Source organism: Phytophthora cinnamomi (assembly GCF_018691715.1).
Source record: "Phytophthora cinnamomi strain GKB4 chromosome Unknown Contig14, whole genome shotgun sequence".
NCBI lineage: Eukaryota > Oomycota > Peronosporomycetes > Peronosporales > Peronosporaceae > Phytophthora > Phytophthora cinnamomi.
Window position 1 is genome coordinate 2813986 of NW_027150947.1, and position 15517 is coordinate 2829502.

At 56.0% G+C, this 15517-nt stretch overlaps 8 protein-coding genes across 8 annotated transcripts; 5 read left to right on the forward strand and 3 right to left on the reverse strand.

Annotated features, from left to right (window-relative positions):
* Positions 1-358: 358 nt before the first annotated feature.
* IUM83_01570 (DNA repair helicase UVH6) lies at positions 359-1376 on the forward strand (the record flags this gene model as incomplete). Its single annotated transcript, XM_067925436.1, has 2 exons — positions 359-1263; positions 1346-1376. 2 exons carry the CDS (start codon positions 359-361, stop codon positions 1374-1376), a joined length of 936 nt encoding a protein of 311 aa, XP_067797253.1.
* A 242-nt stretch (positions 1377-1618) lies between these two features.
* IUM83_01571 (uncharacterized protein) lies at positions 1619-2527 on the forward strand (the record flags this gene model as incomplete). The annotated part of the gene is made up of 1 exon (XM_067925437.1): positions 1619-2527. The coding sequence occupies one exon, from the start codon at positions 1619-1621 to the stop codon at positions 2525-2527; it is 909 nt and encodes a 302-aa protein (XP_067797128.1).
* A 408-nt stretch (positions 2528-2935) lies between these two features.
* Positions 2936-3898, forward strand: IUM83_01572 (Non-canonical poly(A) RNA polymerase; the record flags this gene model as incomplete). The annotated part of the gene is made up of 1 exon (XM_067925438.1): positions 2936-3898. The coding sequence occupies one exon, from the start codon at positions 2936-2938 to the stop codon at positions 3896-3898; it is 963 nt and encodes a 320-aa protein (XP_067797428.1).
* A 648-nt stretch (positions 3899-4546) lies between these two features.
* On the reverse strand, positions 4547-4970 carry IUM83_01573 (uncharacterized protein; the record flags this gene model as incomplete). Its single annotated transcript, XM_067925439.1, has 4 exons — positions 4547-4596; positions 4662-4701; positions 4775-4848; positions 4928-4970. The coding sequence occupies 4 exons, from the start codon at positions 4968-4970 to the stop codon at positions 4547-4549; spliced, it is 207 nt and encodes a 68-aa protein (XP_067797427.1).
* Positions 4971-6625: 1655 nt separating this feature from the next.
* IUM83_01574 (tubby-like protein) lies at positions 6626-8889 on the reverse strand (the record flags this gene model as incomplete). The annotated part of the gene is made up of 6 exons (XM_067925440.1): positions 6626-7609; positions 7689-7764; positions 7842-7921; positions 8327-8384; positions 8453-8522; positions 8601-8889. The coding sequence occupies 6 exons, from the start codon at positions 8887-8889 to the stop codon at positions 6626-6628; spliced, it is 1557 nt and encodes a 518-aa protein (XP_067797130.1).
* A 506-nt stretch (positions 8890-9395) lies between these two features.
* Positions 9396-11079, forward strand: IUM83_01575 (Regulator of nuclear mRNA; the record flags this gene model as incomplete). Its single annotated transcript, XM_067925441.1, has 2 exons — positions 9396-9799; positions 9870-11079. The coding sequence occupies 2 exons, from the start codon at positions 9396-9398 to the stop codon at positions 11077-11079; spliced, it is 1614 nt and encodes a 537-aa protein (XP_067797129.1).
* A 416-nt stretch (positions 11080-11495) lies between these two features.
* Positions 11496-12988, reverse strand: IUM83_01576 (RNA-binding Ran Zn-finger protein; the record flags this gene model as incomplete). Its single annotated transcript, XM_067925442.1, has 5 exons — positions 11496-12417; positions 12507-12569; positions 12687-12731; positions 12813-12872; positions 12969-12988. 5 exons carry the CDS (start codon positions 12986-12988, stop codon positions 11496-11498), a joined length of 1110 nt encoding a protein of 369 aa, XP_067797429.1.
* Positions 12989-13137: 149 nt separating this feature from the next.
* Positions 13138-15160, forward strand: IUM83_01577 (Calpain-like cysteine protease C2; the record flags this gene model as incomplete). Its single annotated transcript, XM_067925443.1, has 6 exons — positions 13138-13330; positions 13439-13515; positions 13582-13785; positions 13857-14843; positions 14908-15051; positions 15137-15160. The coding sequence occupies 6 exons, from the start codon at positions 13138-13140 to the stop codon at positions 15158-15160; spliced, it is 1629 nt and encodes a 542-aa protein (XP_067797284.1).
* Between the last annotated feature and the right edge of the window lie 357 nt (positions 15161-15517).

Sequence of the window (15517 nt, forward strand, 5' to 3'; positions counted from 1 at the left end):
TGTGGCACAGACCATCCCTGCAGGCCAGATGCGTTCGGCGGCAATAGATTGCAGTCGCCCCAACTCACCTCACGCGATTTGAGTCAGCAACGAAACGCGGTGAGCAGGACAACGCACAAACGCATTGGTGCAATACTTGCCGCAGCAGCAGCACCGCAGTCGGCAAATTGTTGTGCACGCAAACGAGTCGCGCGCGACAGCGTCCGACAGAATACTTGTTGACCCGCACATCTCGAAACCTGATGCCACCATCAACTTCCACAGGTAGTCGGCGCTGACTCGAAACTGTAGACGCGCCTGAATTCTCCGAGTTGAGCCCGTCGGAACGCCGGACTTGCCTCGCCTTGCCTTGTCGGCCATGGGCTGCATGGACTGGTTCGCGCGGTGCGTGAGCGCGCTGCTGCTCATCTCCATCAACGTCTTCCTGGCGCTGGGCGGCGGTCTGGTGCTCTACGTGGCCGTGTTCGTGCGCCACACGGGCTGGGTGGAGGTGGTGCAGGCTTACTGGTCGCCGATCAACGGACTCGCCACGACGCTCATCGTCGTGGCCGGCGTGGTCATCGGTATGGCACTGCTCGGCACCGTCGCTGCGTTGTGCCGCTGGCGCGCGGGGCTCTGCTATTACACGATCTTCGTGTTGCTGGTGCTGCTGCTCTTCGCCCTCGTGGGCGTCTGCGCCTTCCTACTCTGGAACATGTTCTCCGACTGGGAGGACGACACGTACCCGGCCAGCGGCAGCGAGCGCGACGTCAAGGCCGACTTCGACCAGGTCTACTGCTACGCCCAGGGCGTCTACATCTGCAACGAAGGTTCCGTTTCCGACGCGCTGAGCATGTTTGCACCCGACCTGAACTCCTCGGTCGCCGCGGTCTTTGAGAACATGACGGGCGGCGTCAACACGCTCTGCGACGACTACTTGAGCGAGTACGCAGAGCTGGCGGACGTGTGCGACGGGTGTGATAAAGCCCGCGACTTCCAGCATTACTCGTCGGTGCTCGAGTGGTCCAACAACGAGTGCCCAAGGGTCTCCAGCACCTTGTCGTGGTGCGGAGAGTTCTTCCTCGACGGCAGCGCAGCAAACATCACCACGGGGACGGCGCCGTACACGCACTGCCGCAGCGTGTTTCTTGACCTGGTTGGCAATTATTCGCTGTACCTGGCGATCGGGAGCGTTATCGTCGTTATCGGTTCGGTCGCGGTGATTATCATGTCGTGCTACCTGCGGCGCCACGACATGTACGACGTCTACGAGGCGTATCATGAGTAGGTGAAGATAGAAAGTGGTTGTTGTGCAAAATATAATGCCTAAGAGTCTACTAACGATACCGCGCATTTACCACCTCAGTGTTCAACTGGCCAGAAGCAGTAAAGGATAGCCAGCGAAGCACGCCCGTATTCGTGGTGCCCACGACCGATGGTGCTGATATTGGTTTTGCCGCTTGCGCGTTTCAGCACGCAAGTCTGGTGGCGTTGGTGGCTGTCGCTCGACTTGTCTCGCCGATTGATGGATTATTGCAATGGTCACCCGCTTATCCATGGATATGGTCAGCGCCCCGGGACTAAGGCACTTCGACTTTATTCACGCGCTGGACAAGTAGGTGGCGGAAAGGAAGACGACATGGGGCTCTGTTCATGCGTGGCGAAGTGCATCAGCGAGCTGATCCTTATCGGGATCAATTGTGTTCTCGCGTTGGGCGGCGCGCTCGTGCTCTACGTCGGGATCTACCTACGGCATACGGGCTGGGTGGAAGTGATCCAAGGCTACTGGTCTCCGATCGACGGGATCGTCACAGCGCTCATCGTCATCGGCGCGGTTATCATCGGCCTGGCTGTGCTGGGCTCCATCGCTGCATTTTGCCGCTGGCGCTTCGGACTCTGCGTATATGCGACTGTGGTGCTGCTCGTCTTCATCCTGTTCGTGATCGTCGCGGTGGCGGCCTTCATGCTAAGGCATCGGGCTGAAAACTGGGAGGACACGAGTTACCCAGCCAGCAGCTCGGAGGAGTCCGTGAAGGAAGATTTTGACAGGGTGTACTGCTACGCGCAGGGCGAGTACATCTGCAACCAGGCGTCGGTCTCGGACGCCCTCACCATGTTCGTCCCGACCCTCGACTCGTCCATTGCGTCGCTCTTTGAAAACATGACAGGTGGTGTCAACGCGCTTTGCGATGATTACCTGAGCGATTTCGACGCGCTCTCGAGCGTATGCGACGGCTGCGACCAGGCCCGGCAGTTCAAGAACTTCTCGTCTTTGGTCGACTGGACAAACAACCAGTGCCAGCCCACCACCGACGTGCTGATTTGGTGCGGAGCCTTCCTCTCCTCGGGGGACACCAACAGCACTGGAGAGGCCCCGTACTCCGAATGCCGCACAGAGTTCCTGAATCTCGTGGAGAAGTACGCCCTCTGGCTGGGCGTCGGCAGCGTTATCGTTTGCGCCGGAGCATTGATGGTGGTCACCTTTGCCTGCATCCTGCGGCACCGGGATCGGCGTCCACAAGCCCAAGCAGCATACGGACGTTTCTAAAGCCGTTACGAAGCGGAGGCAATACCAGCCGGCACAGCGAACACCGAGCAAAGCCATGGCAGGGACTATAACATGCATAACTTGGGAATTTATGCCGTGTGGACGCACTGCCCATTATTGACCCACAGGTTTACAGGCTTTGGCGGCATTATGACGGGAACCGCGAGCAGATCAAGCGTTCCCAAAAATCCGGCGATGGGCGAAAATTTGCAGGTGGGAAACTGCCGTCTGTCATGTTGTGTCCGAAAGAATGCGCCAAGTAACGGCTACTAACTTGCGTAATGTAAAGAACCCAACCTGTCACAAATAATATCGCGGTAGTGACATGTACCCTTGGCACTTGACATGCATGCATGCTGAGCTACCCGAGCAGCTCATTCTTCAATTCGCAGACGACCGTGAATATCCATGGCGGCTTGTACGTGCTTGGGGCGGTGCGCCGCCCAGCTGATCCTGATCACGATTAACTGCGTGCTGGCACTCGGAGGCGCGCTCGTGCTTTATGTTGGCGTCTACATGCGCCACGCCGGCTGGGTGGACGTCATCTCGGGGTACTGGTCCAACATCGACGACGCCGTGACGGCGCTCATTGTCGTGGGCGGGGTGATCATCGGGCTGGCTATACTGGGCTCCATTGCAGCACTTTGTCGCTGGAGATTCGGCCTCTGCTCGTACGCGATCGTGGTGCTGCTGTTCCTGATCCTGTTCCTGATCGTGGCCATCGCCGCCTTCATCCTGATGGCCAAGGCGGACGACTGGAGCGACAAAGAGTATCCAGCGGAGAGTACGGAGGAGACCGTGAAGTGTGACTTCGACGAGGTCTACTGCTACGCCCAGGGCGAATACATCTGCAACGAGGCCTCGGTGTCCGAGGCGCTGACCATGTTCGCCCCAGAGCTCGACACAGCAATCGTAGACCTGTTCGAAAACATGACCGGCGGCGTGACCACCTTGTGCGACGACTACCTCAGCGACTACAGCGAGCTGGAGAACCTATGCGAGGGTTGCAACAAGGCGCGCGAGTTCGAGAACTATACGAAGATATTCGACTGGGCAAACGAACAGTGTCCCCGCACGAACGAGACGATGTGGTACTGCGGCGAGTTCCTCGTCTCGGGCTCGTTGAAAAACATCACGGTAGGCACAGCCCCTTATACGCAGTGCCGCGCCGAATTCCTGGACCTGGTGGAGGACTACTCGATGTATTTGGGCATCGGTAGCGTGCTCGTGTGCGTCGGCGCGCTCATGATCATCATCTTCGCCTGCTGTCTGCGCCGCAGGCAACAGCTCGGTCGCAGCCATGCCGAGCTGCAAGACGACCCGCTAACCCCATCCGTGGAGTACCCGCGACATCATTACTCCAAGGCGTAGAAGGCCTTAGCAACCAGAAGAGCAACGACTATTGTACGATAGCAGCCATATTCATACATAATTCATCACTACACTATATCCCAAGCTTCCCGTGCCTCAGCTCGAGGATCGACACGTTGAATTGACGTGCTGCTTCGATGACAGCAGTTGCACCATGTATCGGCTATGCTGGCCATTTCAGCACGACACGCCGATCGCAATCCATGAAAGTGGTCCGCCCGCGATTTCCTCATAGTGCTGCCTCTGGATTGAGGACTCTGTACTATCATCATGCTCTGGCAGCCTCGAAGTGGATAGACGTGGTGCACGGTGCATTCGACAGCGAGGCAGATTCACTGCTCGTATGGATTCGTACAGATGTTGGCGCAGTGTTGGTGGCAGTGACTGTTGTCGGCGCAATGCCGCCGTCGTTTGCAAGTCAGGCCAGTGTGTAATTTCAGGTTTGTCAACAAACCAACTCACATTGGGCAGTGCGCCAGGTATTGAGGTGTCAATGCGAGTCGACGCACTGGTTGCCTTAATGCAATTTGAAAGTTGATCTCGAAAGCAGTAGTGGCGATTGCTTTGATGCGTCTGAAAACGAGAAAGCACAAGTGATGAAGTTGTCGAGGTACTTTCAATTTCTTTGGTGTTCTTGGGGGAAAATAATCAGAGTTGTTCGGTTAGGGCGAGGAGTAGCTCCCCCATTGCTACAGCTCCTGCATCGAAACAATCAGGCGTGCGTTAACCCCAAAGGGGAAATGGTAATAGAATGTAAGCCTACCCGTGCACTGCTTGTCGTACATCCCAAAGAGAGCGGTGATCTGTACCAAGGGCACCAATAGAAACAACCGTTAGTTGTACTACACATGATACTATCGCACTCATCTCTCGTACCTGATCATCGGTGAAGACACAGGCAAGGTCCCGAAGCGCTTCCTTTAGCTGTACCTTAGTCATCAATCCGTGATCTGTTTGTATCAAAAATGACAAATCCAGGTAGTTAGATTGGATGATTGGTTCTTTCACGGGCACGTTCCGTCGGCGTACTCCTGCGCTCGTGTTTTTCGAAGCTTCGCTTCACTGCTTGCAGTAGTTCTGTACGCTTAGTGTATCTTTGCCACACAGTCTGTGCGGCTGCAGTCCATAATCGTAGCGCTGCCTGCTCCCCACCAGCGCGAATGACCGCCTGCTGGTACTTTGCCTGAAGAACCGCGTCGACACCTTTTACATTGCTAGCTGGATTAGCGGCGAGATGTTGCTGCCGCCATCGCTCTTGGGTTTGGTTCCCGTGCTGTCTATCCACGTGTTTGTCTCCTGCTGAGTGACCAAATGCTGGTCTACCTCGATATTCGCTGTGTCTTTCAGTGCTTGGTTCAGGAGGAGGCTCAAAATTGCCATAGCCACTTTCATCGTCAAATTTTCCATACCCTGACCGAGGCGACATACCTCCAGGAGGGGGAGCAAAGGCTCCATATCCACTGGCATTGTCAAATGCACCGTAGCCAGACCGCGGTGACATGCCTGGTGGGGGAGCGGCGAATGCACCGTATCCGCTAGCATTATCGAAAGCTCCATAACCTGATCGTGATGACATGACTCCACGTTCTGGTGGAGATGCAAATGCACCATACCCACTAGCGTTGTCAAACGCCCCGTAACCTGACCTAGACGACATGCCTCCAGGTGGCGGTGCGGCGAAGGCACCATATCCACTAGCATTGTCGAATGCACCATACCCTGATCGAGGCGACATAGCAGGTGGAGCGGCAAAAGCTCCGTATCCGCTGGCATTGTCGAATGCCCCATAACCTGATCGAAGTGACATTCCACCTACCGATGGTGGGGCTGCGAACGCGCCATATCCACTGGCGTTTTCAAATTCACCGTATCCTGATCCAGCAGACTGATTTCCACGAGCTGGTGGGGCAGCAAAAGCACCATACCCACTTGCGTTGTCGAAAGCACCGTATCCCGATCCCGCTGACATTCCTTTGTTGCCGCCTACCGCTGGTGGGGCAGCAAAGTTTCCATACCCGCTGGCATTGTCGAATTGGCCATATCCCGATCGAGGTGACATGCCTTCCGCTTTGCCTGCTCCCGATGGCTTCGGCATACGATTGTTGTCGCCAGCAAAATGAACTTGGCGAGGTTGGTTGTTCAGTGATCGATTTTTCTCCGAGATGGGCAACGCAGGCTCTGCTGACCGTGTCGCGACCGCCAAACCCTGCGTGAATGTTGTGCCAATACGGTCTTCATCGCGGCGAAGATGGCCTCTGTACCCGAGAATCGGTGGATTTCTTTTCTTCAGTATGCTGTCGAACTGGTCGTCGTCTGCGGAGTATGGCACACAGCCCGTGTAAGCGTGCTCTGGCTGAGCAACCTTTTTCATCACGCGTCTCTCCTGGATGCTGGCGAATTGGTTTGGTGCGACCACGTTGGTACCTTTCACAGCTCTCGATGCCTTGATACCATAGCTGGTGCTTCGATCGCGAGTCATTCTTACGACTTCAGCAAGTCAAAGCAGTTATGACTCGAATACCCAGAACTTGCCACTTCCTCGTATATATAGGAAAGCAGCTTGAGTTCGCATGGGGAAAACGGTTGTACGATGCAGTGGTGAGGAGAAGAAGTCGTGAATATTTTTATTCTTTGTGATGAAGTATATGCAGGTTTCGAGAGCGGGCATGCTCTTGCTAACGTTTCCACCTTCCTGGCTGTTAACGCAGCCATATTTCTCTCCCGGCCTTATTCGCATGCAAGCTTCGAGTCAAAGCTGCTGAGCGTGATGGCGAAGGCCTGGAGAGGGCAAAGCGGCCATCGAAAGTCCATCGTGAAGAGGTCCTTTCCGACACGACCGAACTGGAGCACGACGGTCTCTTGGTCCTCCGGTGTTACGAGCTGGAAGTTCTTGACGGAGGCCATGGTCACGCGGCCGTTGAAGTTGAGTACGTATGCACACACCTGGTCGTTCCAGCGTGGAGGCTTGTTAATAAGGTACGTGAGGTTCGTGTGGTCCTGCTCCTTGCACTTGTTGACCATTTCGTCTTCCTTGCTGAGAGGTCTCCAGACAACGCGCGTGCCATCTTCACGCACTCGCGGCACACAGACCTTCATTTTTCGTGGCCCGCGGTGACCCAGAACATTGGCTGCGTACATGGAAATGCCCAACTCCTGACGAATCCCCGCGGGGTTGCTTGTGATAGTCTGCTGATCGGCATCCTTCGGGTTCGAACCGTTATCGTAGATCGTGAATTCCGTGCCCAAGAAGTTCGCGCGCAGCTTGCCCACGTAGTTGTCACTGCCACGACGCAGCAAGTCGCCGCGCTGTAATGAAATCAAGTAGTTGCTCGTGCGGTTCTTCGGACGCTTCTTTGCTGTGAGCAGGAAGCGGTCGCCCTCCTTCATGTACAGACAGTACTCCGGGAACATTTTGTTCGCGCCGGACTTGTTGCGTTCGATGTAGCACTCCACCACGTCGTACGCCTTGGGGATGGGGCGCATGATGAAGGCTCGCATGTCCGTGATGTCAAGCTTCGGCTTCCGCACATTCGCAGCGGCAGCACGCGCTCTATCGGCATCGCGGCTATTCGACGCTGGGTCGTACGAAGTGGCCGCGTTGCGATTGCGATCATCCTCGGACGAAGCATCTGACGCCGACCTGGACTGCGACCGAGATCGAGACCGAGATCTCGAGCGTGAGCGTGACCGAGAATGTGAGCGCCCTCTCGTCTGAGAGAACAACATGCATACGCAAAGGATCATTACGCGCACTTGCGAGAATAAAGGGATTCTACAAGCTACTACTTACGCTGCGCGTGAAGCCTCCTCGGCCACCAGGTCCACCACGGCGATCATCATCGTCGTCGTCACGCCCACCGCGACCGCTGCAAGAATAAGTACCAGTACAACACGATCAAACCTGGCGCCAAAACTTTATGCGTGCGTCGAGCATGTTGCTTACCTGTTTGCTGGGCCACGTTTGGGGTTCTTGGGTGGCGGATCGTCGTAGTCCTTGCCGCGTCGGGGCCCACCGCGTGCACCCTTAGGCGTTCGGGATCGATCGCGATCCGAGTCTTCGCTGTCGCTTCGATCACGATCACGACCTCGCCCACGCTCTCGGTCACGGTCTTGGTCACGAGAGTATCCGCGATCGCCGCGGCCACCACGGTCCCGATCACGATCACGATCTCGGTCACGGCTGCTGCCGACTCGGTCTCGATCCCGATCAAAGTCGCGGTCCCTGTCATAGTCGCGGTCGCGATCACGATCACGGTCTCGGTCACGATCACGGTCGCGATCCCAGTCGCGCGAGCCTCCGGGGCGACTCGGCCGTCGGGCGTCATCTTCGTCGTCATCATCGTCATCGCGACTACGACGGGAATACGCCTGACCCCCAGTGCTGCCGCGGCTATTGATGTTTTGGCGCGAGGAACCAGCTCGACGCACCGAAGGCCGGCCGCCGGGTGAATCATCGTCCAATTCATCGTCATCTCGACCAAACCTCCTACCAGAACAAGCAAACTCCACAATATCAGAACGGAGTAGCAGCAGCCTGCAACACAAAAAACCTACGAGGGTCTTTCGTCTACGTCCATTGAGCGTGGAGCAGAGTACTGCTTCGGAAGGGAAGTGCGAACAACACCTACCCACAAAACACCCCAAGGCATTTAAGCACACTAAGACAAAGTTACATCAGCTTAACCTGACACGTGAGGCTCACCTCCCCCCATGCGTTCTTGCAATTTCTTCTTCTGCAGCTCGCGCTGCTGCTGGATAACGCTAGACCGTGCGCCCGAGAGGTACTCGGCGCCACCGACCTCGCCTTCCAAGTCGTCGTCGTCCTTGAGCGAGTTCGGGTGGGCAGACATCCCACCGCTGCCCGCGCGATGGTCATCCAACGTGAGCACTTCGACCGCGTCCGACACCTCGTCATCGCGCCCTCCCTTCCGGCCCCTCGACCCGCCTCGGGAGGAGCCGTCGTCATCGAACGACGAGCCGTTCATGAACATGGTGCCCCAGCCAGCTCGTCACTCGCCCAACCTGCTCCTGCGCTTGCCGTCGAACTCGTTTGCCAGAGGCGAAACCCCAACTAGCCGCCGACGGGCGGGCGGAGAGCCGAGGACGGAAAAGGCACCCACAGGCGCAACCGCCAGCTAATCCCCAGCCTCCCGTTCACGCGTAGAGAACCACGGCCGCCTATTCCTGGAGTCGTTGAAGCCGTTTCTCCATGCGATGCAGTCGGCCTGCGAGGCGTTGGGGCTTCACAACAAGCAAGCAAGCGAACACCCACCGTCTTCAACGCATCAACTAAGCAAGTAAGAATAACACAAAAACTTCAACAACTGCAACAACTTCAACTTCCGAATAACTACAAGTTGCCTTTTTACCGGTACAATACCGGTATCATCTATATCAGGTCCGGTATGCGCTTGCGTAGTTATTGCGAGGCGGTGGCCAAAAAATCTCGACGCCAAGCAGACGGAAGCCCAGGCGTTCCGTAGCTGCTGGGCGAGTCATGGTGTTCTCGCGCGAGAAGCTGGAGCGGCTGCTGCGGCAGGCCAAGGTGACGACGCAGAGCATCCAGAAGGTGTCGCAGTGGATGCTGACGCACCGCCAGCACCTGCCGGAGATGGTGGCGCTCTGGAGCGACCTCATCCGCGAGGGCGACGCCGAGCACCAGATCGTGTACCTGTACGTGGCCAACGACGCCATGCAGGTGGGCGTGCGCAAGTTCGGGCGCCACATCGCGGCCGCCTTCGAGGACAGGCTGGTGGACATCGTGCAGCTGGTGATGCGCGACGGCGAGGAGAAGGTCAAGCGCTGCGCCATCAAGATCGTGGGCATCTGGAAGGAGCGCGGCGTGGTCACGCCGCCCATGCTGGCCATGCTGGAGAACGTGTGTGCGGGCAAACCCCCCATGTACGAGTGCAGACGCTGCACGGCTGGATAGCGGTCGATTTTCTAATGGTTGTTCGTGTTTGTGGCGCAGAGAGGTCGCGCCGGAAGCCGACGGCAAGGCCGAAGAGGACAGGGCCAAGCTCCTGCAGGAGATGACGACCGACGCCGCCGTGGAGCGCGTCCTGGAGGACATGCCCGAGGTCGTGGAGTCGGCGCCCACCACGCGGCTGGCCGCGCACCTGCAGGAGCTGGTGAATGCCACGATCAGCGCCGACATGCTGAGCGACAGGATGTTCCAGTTGGAGTCGAGCATCAGCGTCTTCCACCACGCCTGTGGCGAGCAGGACGACGAAGACGAGGAGGACGTTGTTGTCGTTGGGGAGGAGGAGGACAAGACCTTCCCGTCGGCCGGAGGCATTGCATGGGGCAAGATGGACCAGCAAGTGTACGACCTGGACTTGGACAACAGTCGCGGCCATGTCGAGCAGTACCGCAAGAACCTGACGGAGCAAACTGCCAAACGCGAGACGCTGATCAGGGAGCTGCGTGAGCTGGAGAAGATGGACCTGTTCTCGTTCCCTCCGGGCTCGACTATGGAAGTCGAGGCAGAGCAGCAAGAGCGAGCACTGGAGCGGCTGTACGCAGCGGCGTGCGAAGCTGAGTCCCTGGAGCTAAAGCAGCTAGAGGAGCAGCGAGCTGAGTTCCGTGCGAGACAAGCGTCCATCGCGGCGTCTGCTTCGGACCCTTTGTATTCGTCGTATCAACCGGTCGAGGATTCCTACCGCCCAATCACCCTGACAGCGTCAAACCGCGGCCGAAGTGACAGCGGAAACAGCCACTTGGGATACCGCAGACCTTCTTACGAGTACGACCAGCCCCAGCAAACGTCACCTACTCTTCGCCGCCACAACAGTGCCTCGGCAGTCACGGATCGTGGCTACGTGGATGATCGGTACAACGACCACCATCACCATTACGGTGGGCAGAACGATCGATATGGTGAGGATTCCCCTTCAATGAGCAAGAGACCAAAGCTGCACCACTCGCACAGCATGGAATCGCAGAATGTGCAGTGGCAAGAGGCCTCTCGCTACTCGCCTCCTCGAGGAGGTGGGTTCCAGCCGAACCCGTACGCTGCTGTGGAAAGGGAGCAGACGTCATACTCGCCTCGGGATAACCGTTATTCTCCGAGAGACCACTACCAGGCCCCGCTCCCGCCTCCGCGCCAGGGTCGCCGCACTCGGTGGGACTCGATGCCCGAGGAGCGCTACAACAACCACTACGACGACCAGCGATGGTGATCACCATCGCACAGATACCGTCCTTCCTAACAATATTATTATTATCAGTATTGCCGCCAGGCCGGCAAGCGCTGCGTAGCGCAAAGTGTAGCAAAAACAACAAAGCCAAAGCTTGACCTTGTAGGCTACGCTGCTGCTTCGCCCCCGCACGTGCGATACTCCTTTTGGTATTAGGTTGGAAAGAGACGACGCCGAATTTGCATCTTTTGCATGGGACGCCACCAGAGAAACAGACAAAACCCGAGGCAGCCCGCCTTCGAGGTGAGCGAACGTCCTAATCAAATCATATATTTTCCGTTCTTGCAGTTGCTGCGTGCAGGCTCAGACAAAGCCACTCAAAATTCCCTTGTGAACCCAGCCCTGCAAGCAATCGCGTCAATAGAATTAACTCGTCTCGTGTTGATCACTTGTGGACCCTACAGCTCCACGATATCGCCCTCCACCTCAACCAGCTCTTGTCGAGGGGCAGGAAGCGCAGTCCGAAGCGGCATCGATCGTGCAAGAATCGGTTGTTCCTGCTCCTTTCCAGAGCTATCAGAGCTCGACAAGGTCAACGACGAAAACGGTTCCTCCTTTCGTGGGTGCGCAGGCGACGAGGAATGGTCCTCCCCAACCACAGATTGCTGTGTCGACGTTTCGGCCTCCTCCTGCTTCTCAGTCGGTTGCTTCTCCTGGACTTTTGAGACCTTCGTACAGTCCTGAACCTGAGACGCATCGGGCTTTTCCTCTGACTCATCTCCAGACACCTCGCTGTCCTCCAACTGCTGAAGACTCGTTGAAAGTTCGCTCGCTTCACTGATAGTCGAGGAGTGGCGGGGTGAATTCACGACACCCTGGCCAGCAGCAATCAACCGGCCCACTGGTGCCTCTCGTGCTTCCTCCTGTCGGCGCGAGTCCTCGCTCTCCTCCTGCCCGCCTCTCTTCCCCCCGAAAAACCCCATGAACGAGCTCGAAATGGACGACGCAAGACGCGTCATGTGGAAATTCGTTACCTCACCAACCGAAGGCGACGCAAAATACGTGTGGCACGAGCCGCAACGGAGACACGCCGTCGCCGGCGGCACGTAGCACACCACGAAGCACCCAGGACACTTGACGTGGATATTCACGCCCATATCCCTCGCCAGGAAGTTAGTGCTGTCTCTCAGATCCGTGCTGATTTTATCCAGCGTCGACCGGATGGTGTAGTCACACTGCACGCACGTGAGGTTGCCTCCGTCATTCAGGAACCCACATCGAGAGCAGAAAATCTGCGCCGGCGCCGCCGTCGTCACCAGCGAGTAGAACGGAAGCCGACACTGCGAGCACTCCTTCACCGCTCGCCGGTTCTCCGTGCCACTGCATCAACCACCAAGCGACACGAATCACCCCCAGTCAGCACTAACACAAATAAAACAATAGTAGCAACATATATCGTTGCACCCCACCATCCGCCGCATTTCCAGCTCCCGTCGGCCTGCACATCATGCGTCGGAGGCTTCATCTCCGCTCTGCAGATCGCAACACATAAACAACAAATAGCAACATAGCATAGTGCGTAAATAAATATTGTTTTGCACCTCACCGAGGTAAAAGCCAGAAATTCCAGCACAGTAGCAGCTACTCACCCACACATTCCGCACTTGGAGACATCGGCGTTATTCAGGAACGTGCTGCACTCACAGTGACAACAACAATACTATCAGCCACAGTGCAGTCAAACTCCATATAAATTAGCAGTGGTAATAACGTACCACGTGACGCAGGCGACCTGAATTCCCTTCCCGCCCGCCACCGTCTTGTGCTCGAACGTTCTACAGCGTTTTAACGTGGGTAATTAGCGTTAAATACGGAGATTTACACTAACCAACATACGGACAAGCAGTGCAAGCCACTGAGGCGCCTCGTACACGCGCTGGCTGCTCTCCATCGCGACGTCTTGGGACCTTCCGCCGTCTCCTTCTCCTTCGTCTGAGTTGACAGTTGGAGTCATGTGATGTGTCGGACGTCAGTACCGCGAGGTGCTTCACTTTAGTGACTGGTCCTCTTCAACATCGGCGACCTTTGCAGTAGGATTCCATGCCGCCCAAGAAGCTGCCGTCCAAGCTCACGGCGCAGGGCTCGACGCTGAACCCACCGCACTCCGCTCGCACCTACCGCCAATCGGTGCCAGTGCCGGAGTTGCCGGACTTCGAAGCGATTCCGCCGCTGTGGACGCCAAATGCGACGCCGACCGAGGTCTTCCCGGAATGGACGGACCCCGCAACGCTGCGTACGTCTGTTGCATCGATGCAATTGAGATTGCAACTCATATTGTTATGTTGTTTGGTTAATTCTCTATTGGCTCGTGTTTTTATTTTTTATTTTTTCGTTGTTGCAGCGACGGAGCATTGGGGAACTGCTGAAGAACCTTTTGAAGATCCGATGTCACCAGAAACCCTTATGCTTCCGATGGAGGTGAGAGACCTTTAATTGCATTGTATCGACGTTGGTTTTTGAGGTAATGGAGATTGGTGGACACAGGCGGTTGGCTGCAAACCGGAGATCACGTGGAAGCGTCCGTGCCAGTTCCTGCCTGCCATCGTGGATTTGCCGGCGGTACCTGCAACGCCGCCGCCTCCAATTCCAGAGCCGAAGGCTGCAGGTGGGAAGAAAGGAGCTGCACCCGCGGCGAAGAAAGGAGAAGCGGAACTTCCGAAGAAGCCTCCTCCGCCGAAGCATGCACATGTAAAGTTTGCAAATTTCGCAATTCTTTTTTTTTGTTCGTGAGAACTGACGATAGTTTTTTGGTATCCTAGGTGTTCCTCCCAAGGTCAAAGGAAAGAGATTATGGGTTTCTAAGAAGCGAGAAAGCAGGAACTACTGTATCGAGCACGGCGACAGCCTCATCAACAACAGCAGCCGCGGCAGCAGCTGATCATCACCACGACCGAGAATGGCGAATCCCTCGAGACTTTCAGCGGCGGTGGAGTCCAGAACAGATCGATGCACTTCAGGCCTGGAGTAGGGAGGAGGATCGTATCGAGCGGGAACAGCAAAATCGAGAGCGGGTATATATGGGCTTTGAAGATGCCATCGCGTACATTGTAAATGAGCGCCCTCGAGATCTTCTTGCAGAAGTGGACTTTGACGCGGATGATTTGGTGGACGACGGTGAAGACGAAGATGAAGCCATTACTGGAGATGTAGATGTGAGCAACGCCACGTCTCCGTGGGGTGTAGTGCCGCCTACGCGAATTGAAGTTGCTCCAAACTCTGTGTTCAAGCCTGAAATTCCCCATGGAGAGATAATCCACGCGGACATGGCGTCCTACTTCAGAATTGTGGAGCAACTCTATAGTTCTGGTGACGAAAACGATGTTGTCCCCAGTTCAGTACCATTTCTGTGGCAAGCAATTTACCCGCAAGACAGTTCAGGACATCCAGTGTATAATGCTGGAGGGAAGTACAGCGTGAAGCTTTTTGTCTTTGGCCGTTGGCGTCGAGTTGATGTCGACGATAAGCTTCCACTGGATTCCGACGGGAATGTCATTTATCTGGCGAGCTCCATGAAAAACGAAATTTGGCCGTGTTTACTGGTGAAGGCACTGTATAAAGTGATGAATTGGCTGCACCCAAATTATTCACAGGGTGCTGAATCTGACAACAGAAGTATAAGCTCGGTTGATGGTATGTGCCAAACCATGGTGCAGATTATGTCGGCACTCACAAGCTGGAAAGTATCTCGCTGGGAGCCGGGCATCAGTCAAAGCTTCAGTGAAAACATTTATCACCAGCTTCAAGAGGTAAGCCGCTGTTTGCGTGTGTATTTCAACCTTTTTTTTGCTTATATTGCGCGTGCTCTTCTAGTTCGTGCCTCGCAGCCAGCAGTCGGAACCAATTGACGAAACTGCTGAGGTGTCACTCGAAACAGACTCTGTCGCTGACGGTACAGCAGAAATGCCCCCTGCAGTGGAAGAGATAGCCGACCAGGAGATTACACATTTACCTAAGGTAAGCACTTATCCTGCCGATTCGACGTTGTATTGTAATAACTCCGTGGCCTTCTTGGAGCCTCGAGCTGTTATGTGTTCTGCAGGGAAAAACAGAGCTGCCGATATGATTTTTGGCGAGGCTGCATTGGTGACCGACGTAGTGGGCGACACAGGAAATACTACGTTTAAAGTGGTTCGTCAAGGCGCTCCAGCAGCAATCTCTGAGGAGGTCACTGGAGTCAGCGAATTGGTCTTCCTGTTGGTTCATCCACTGCTACAGTTTTCTGACACAGTTGTTCGTCCCTGGATCCCCAATCCTGAGCCTCCGCTTGAAGGCGCCACTGATGCGAGTTCAGGCCTCGTACCGTTCGAGACGCCGCGAGTTCAATTTGTGGTGGTGTCGATGCAAGAGCCTGTGGTCGAGCAACCAGCGGGAGATAGCTCCGCTGACATCTCGCATCCTGCCTCGAAAAATGTGAACCTTG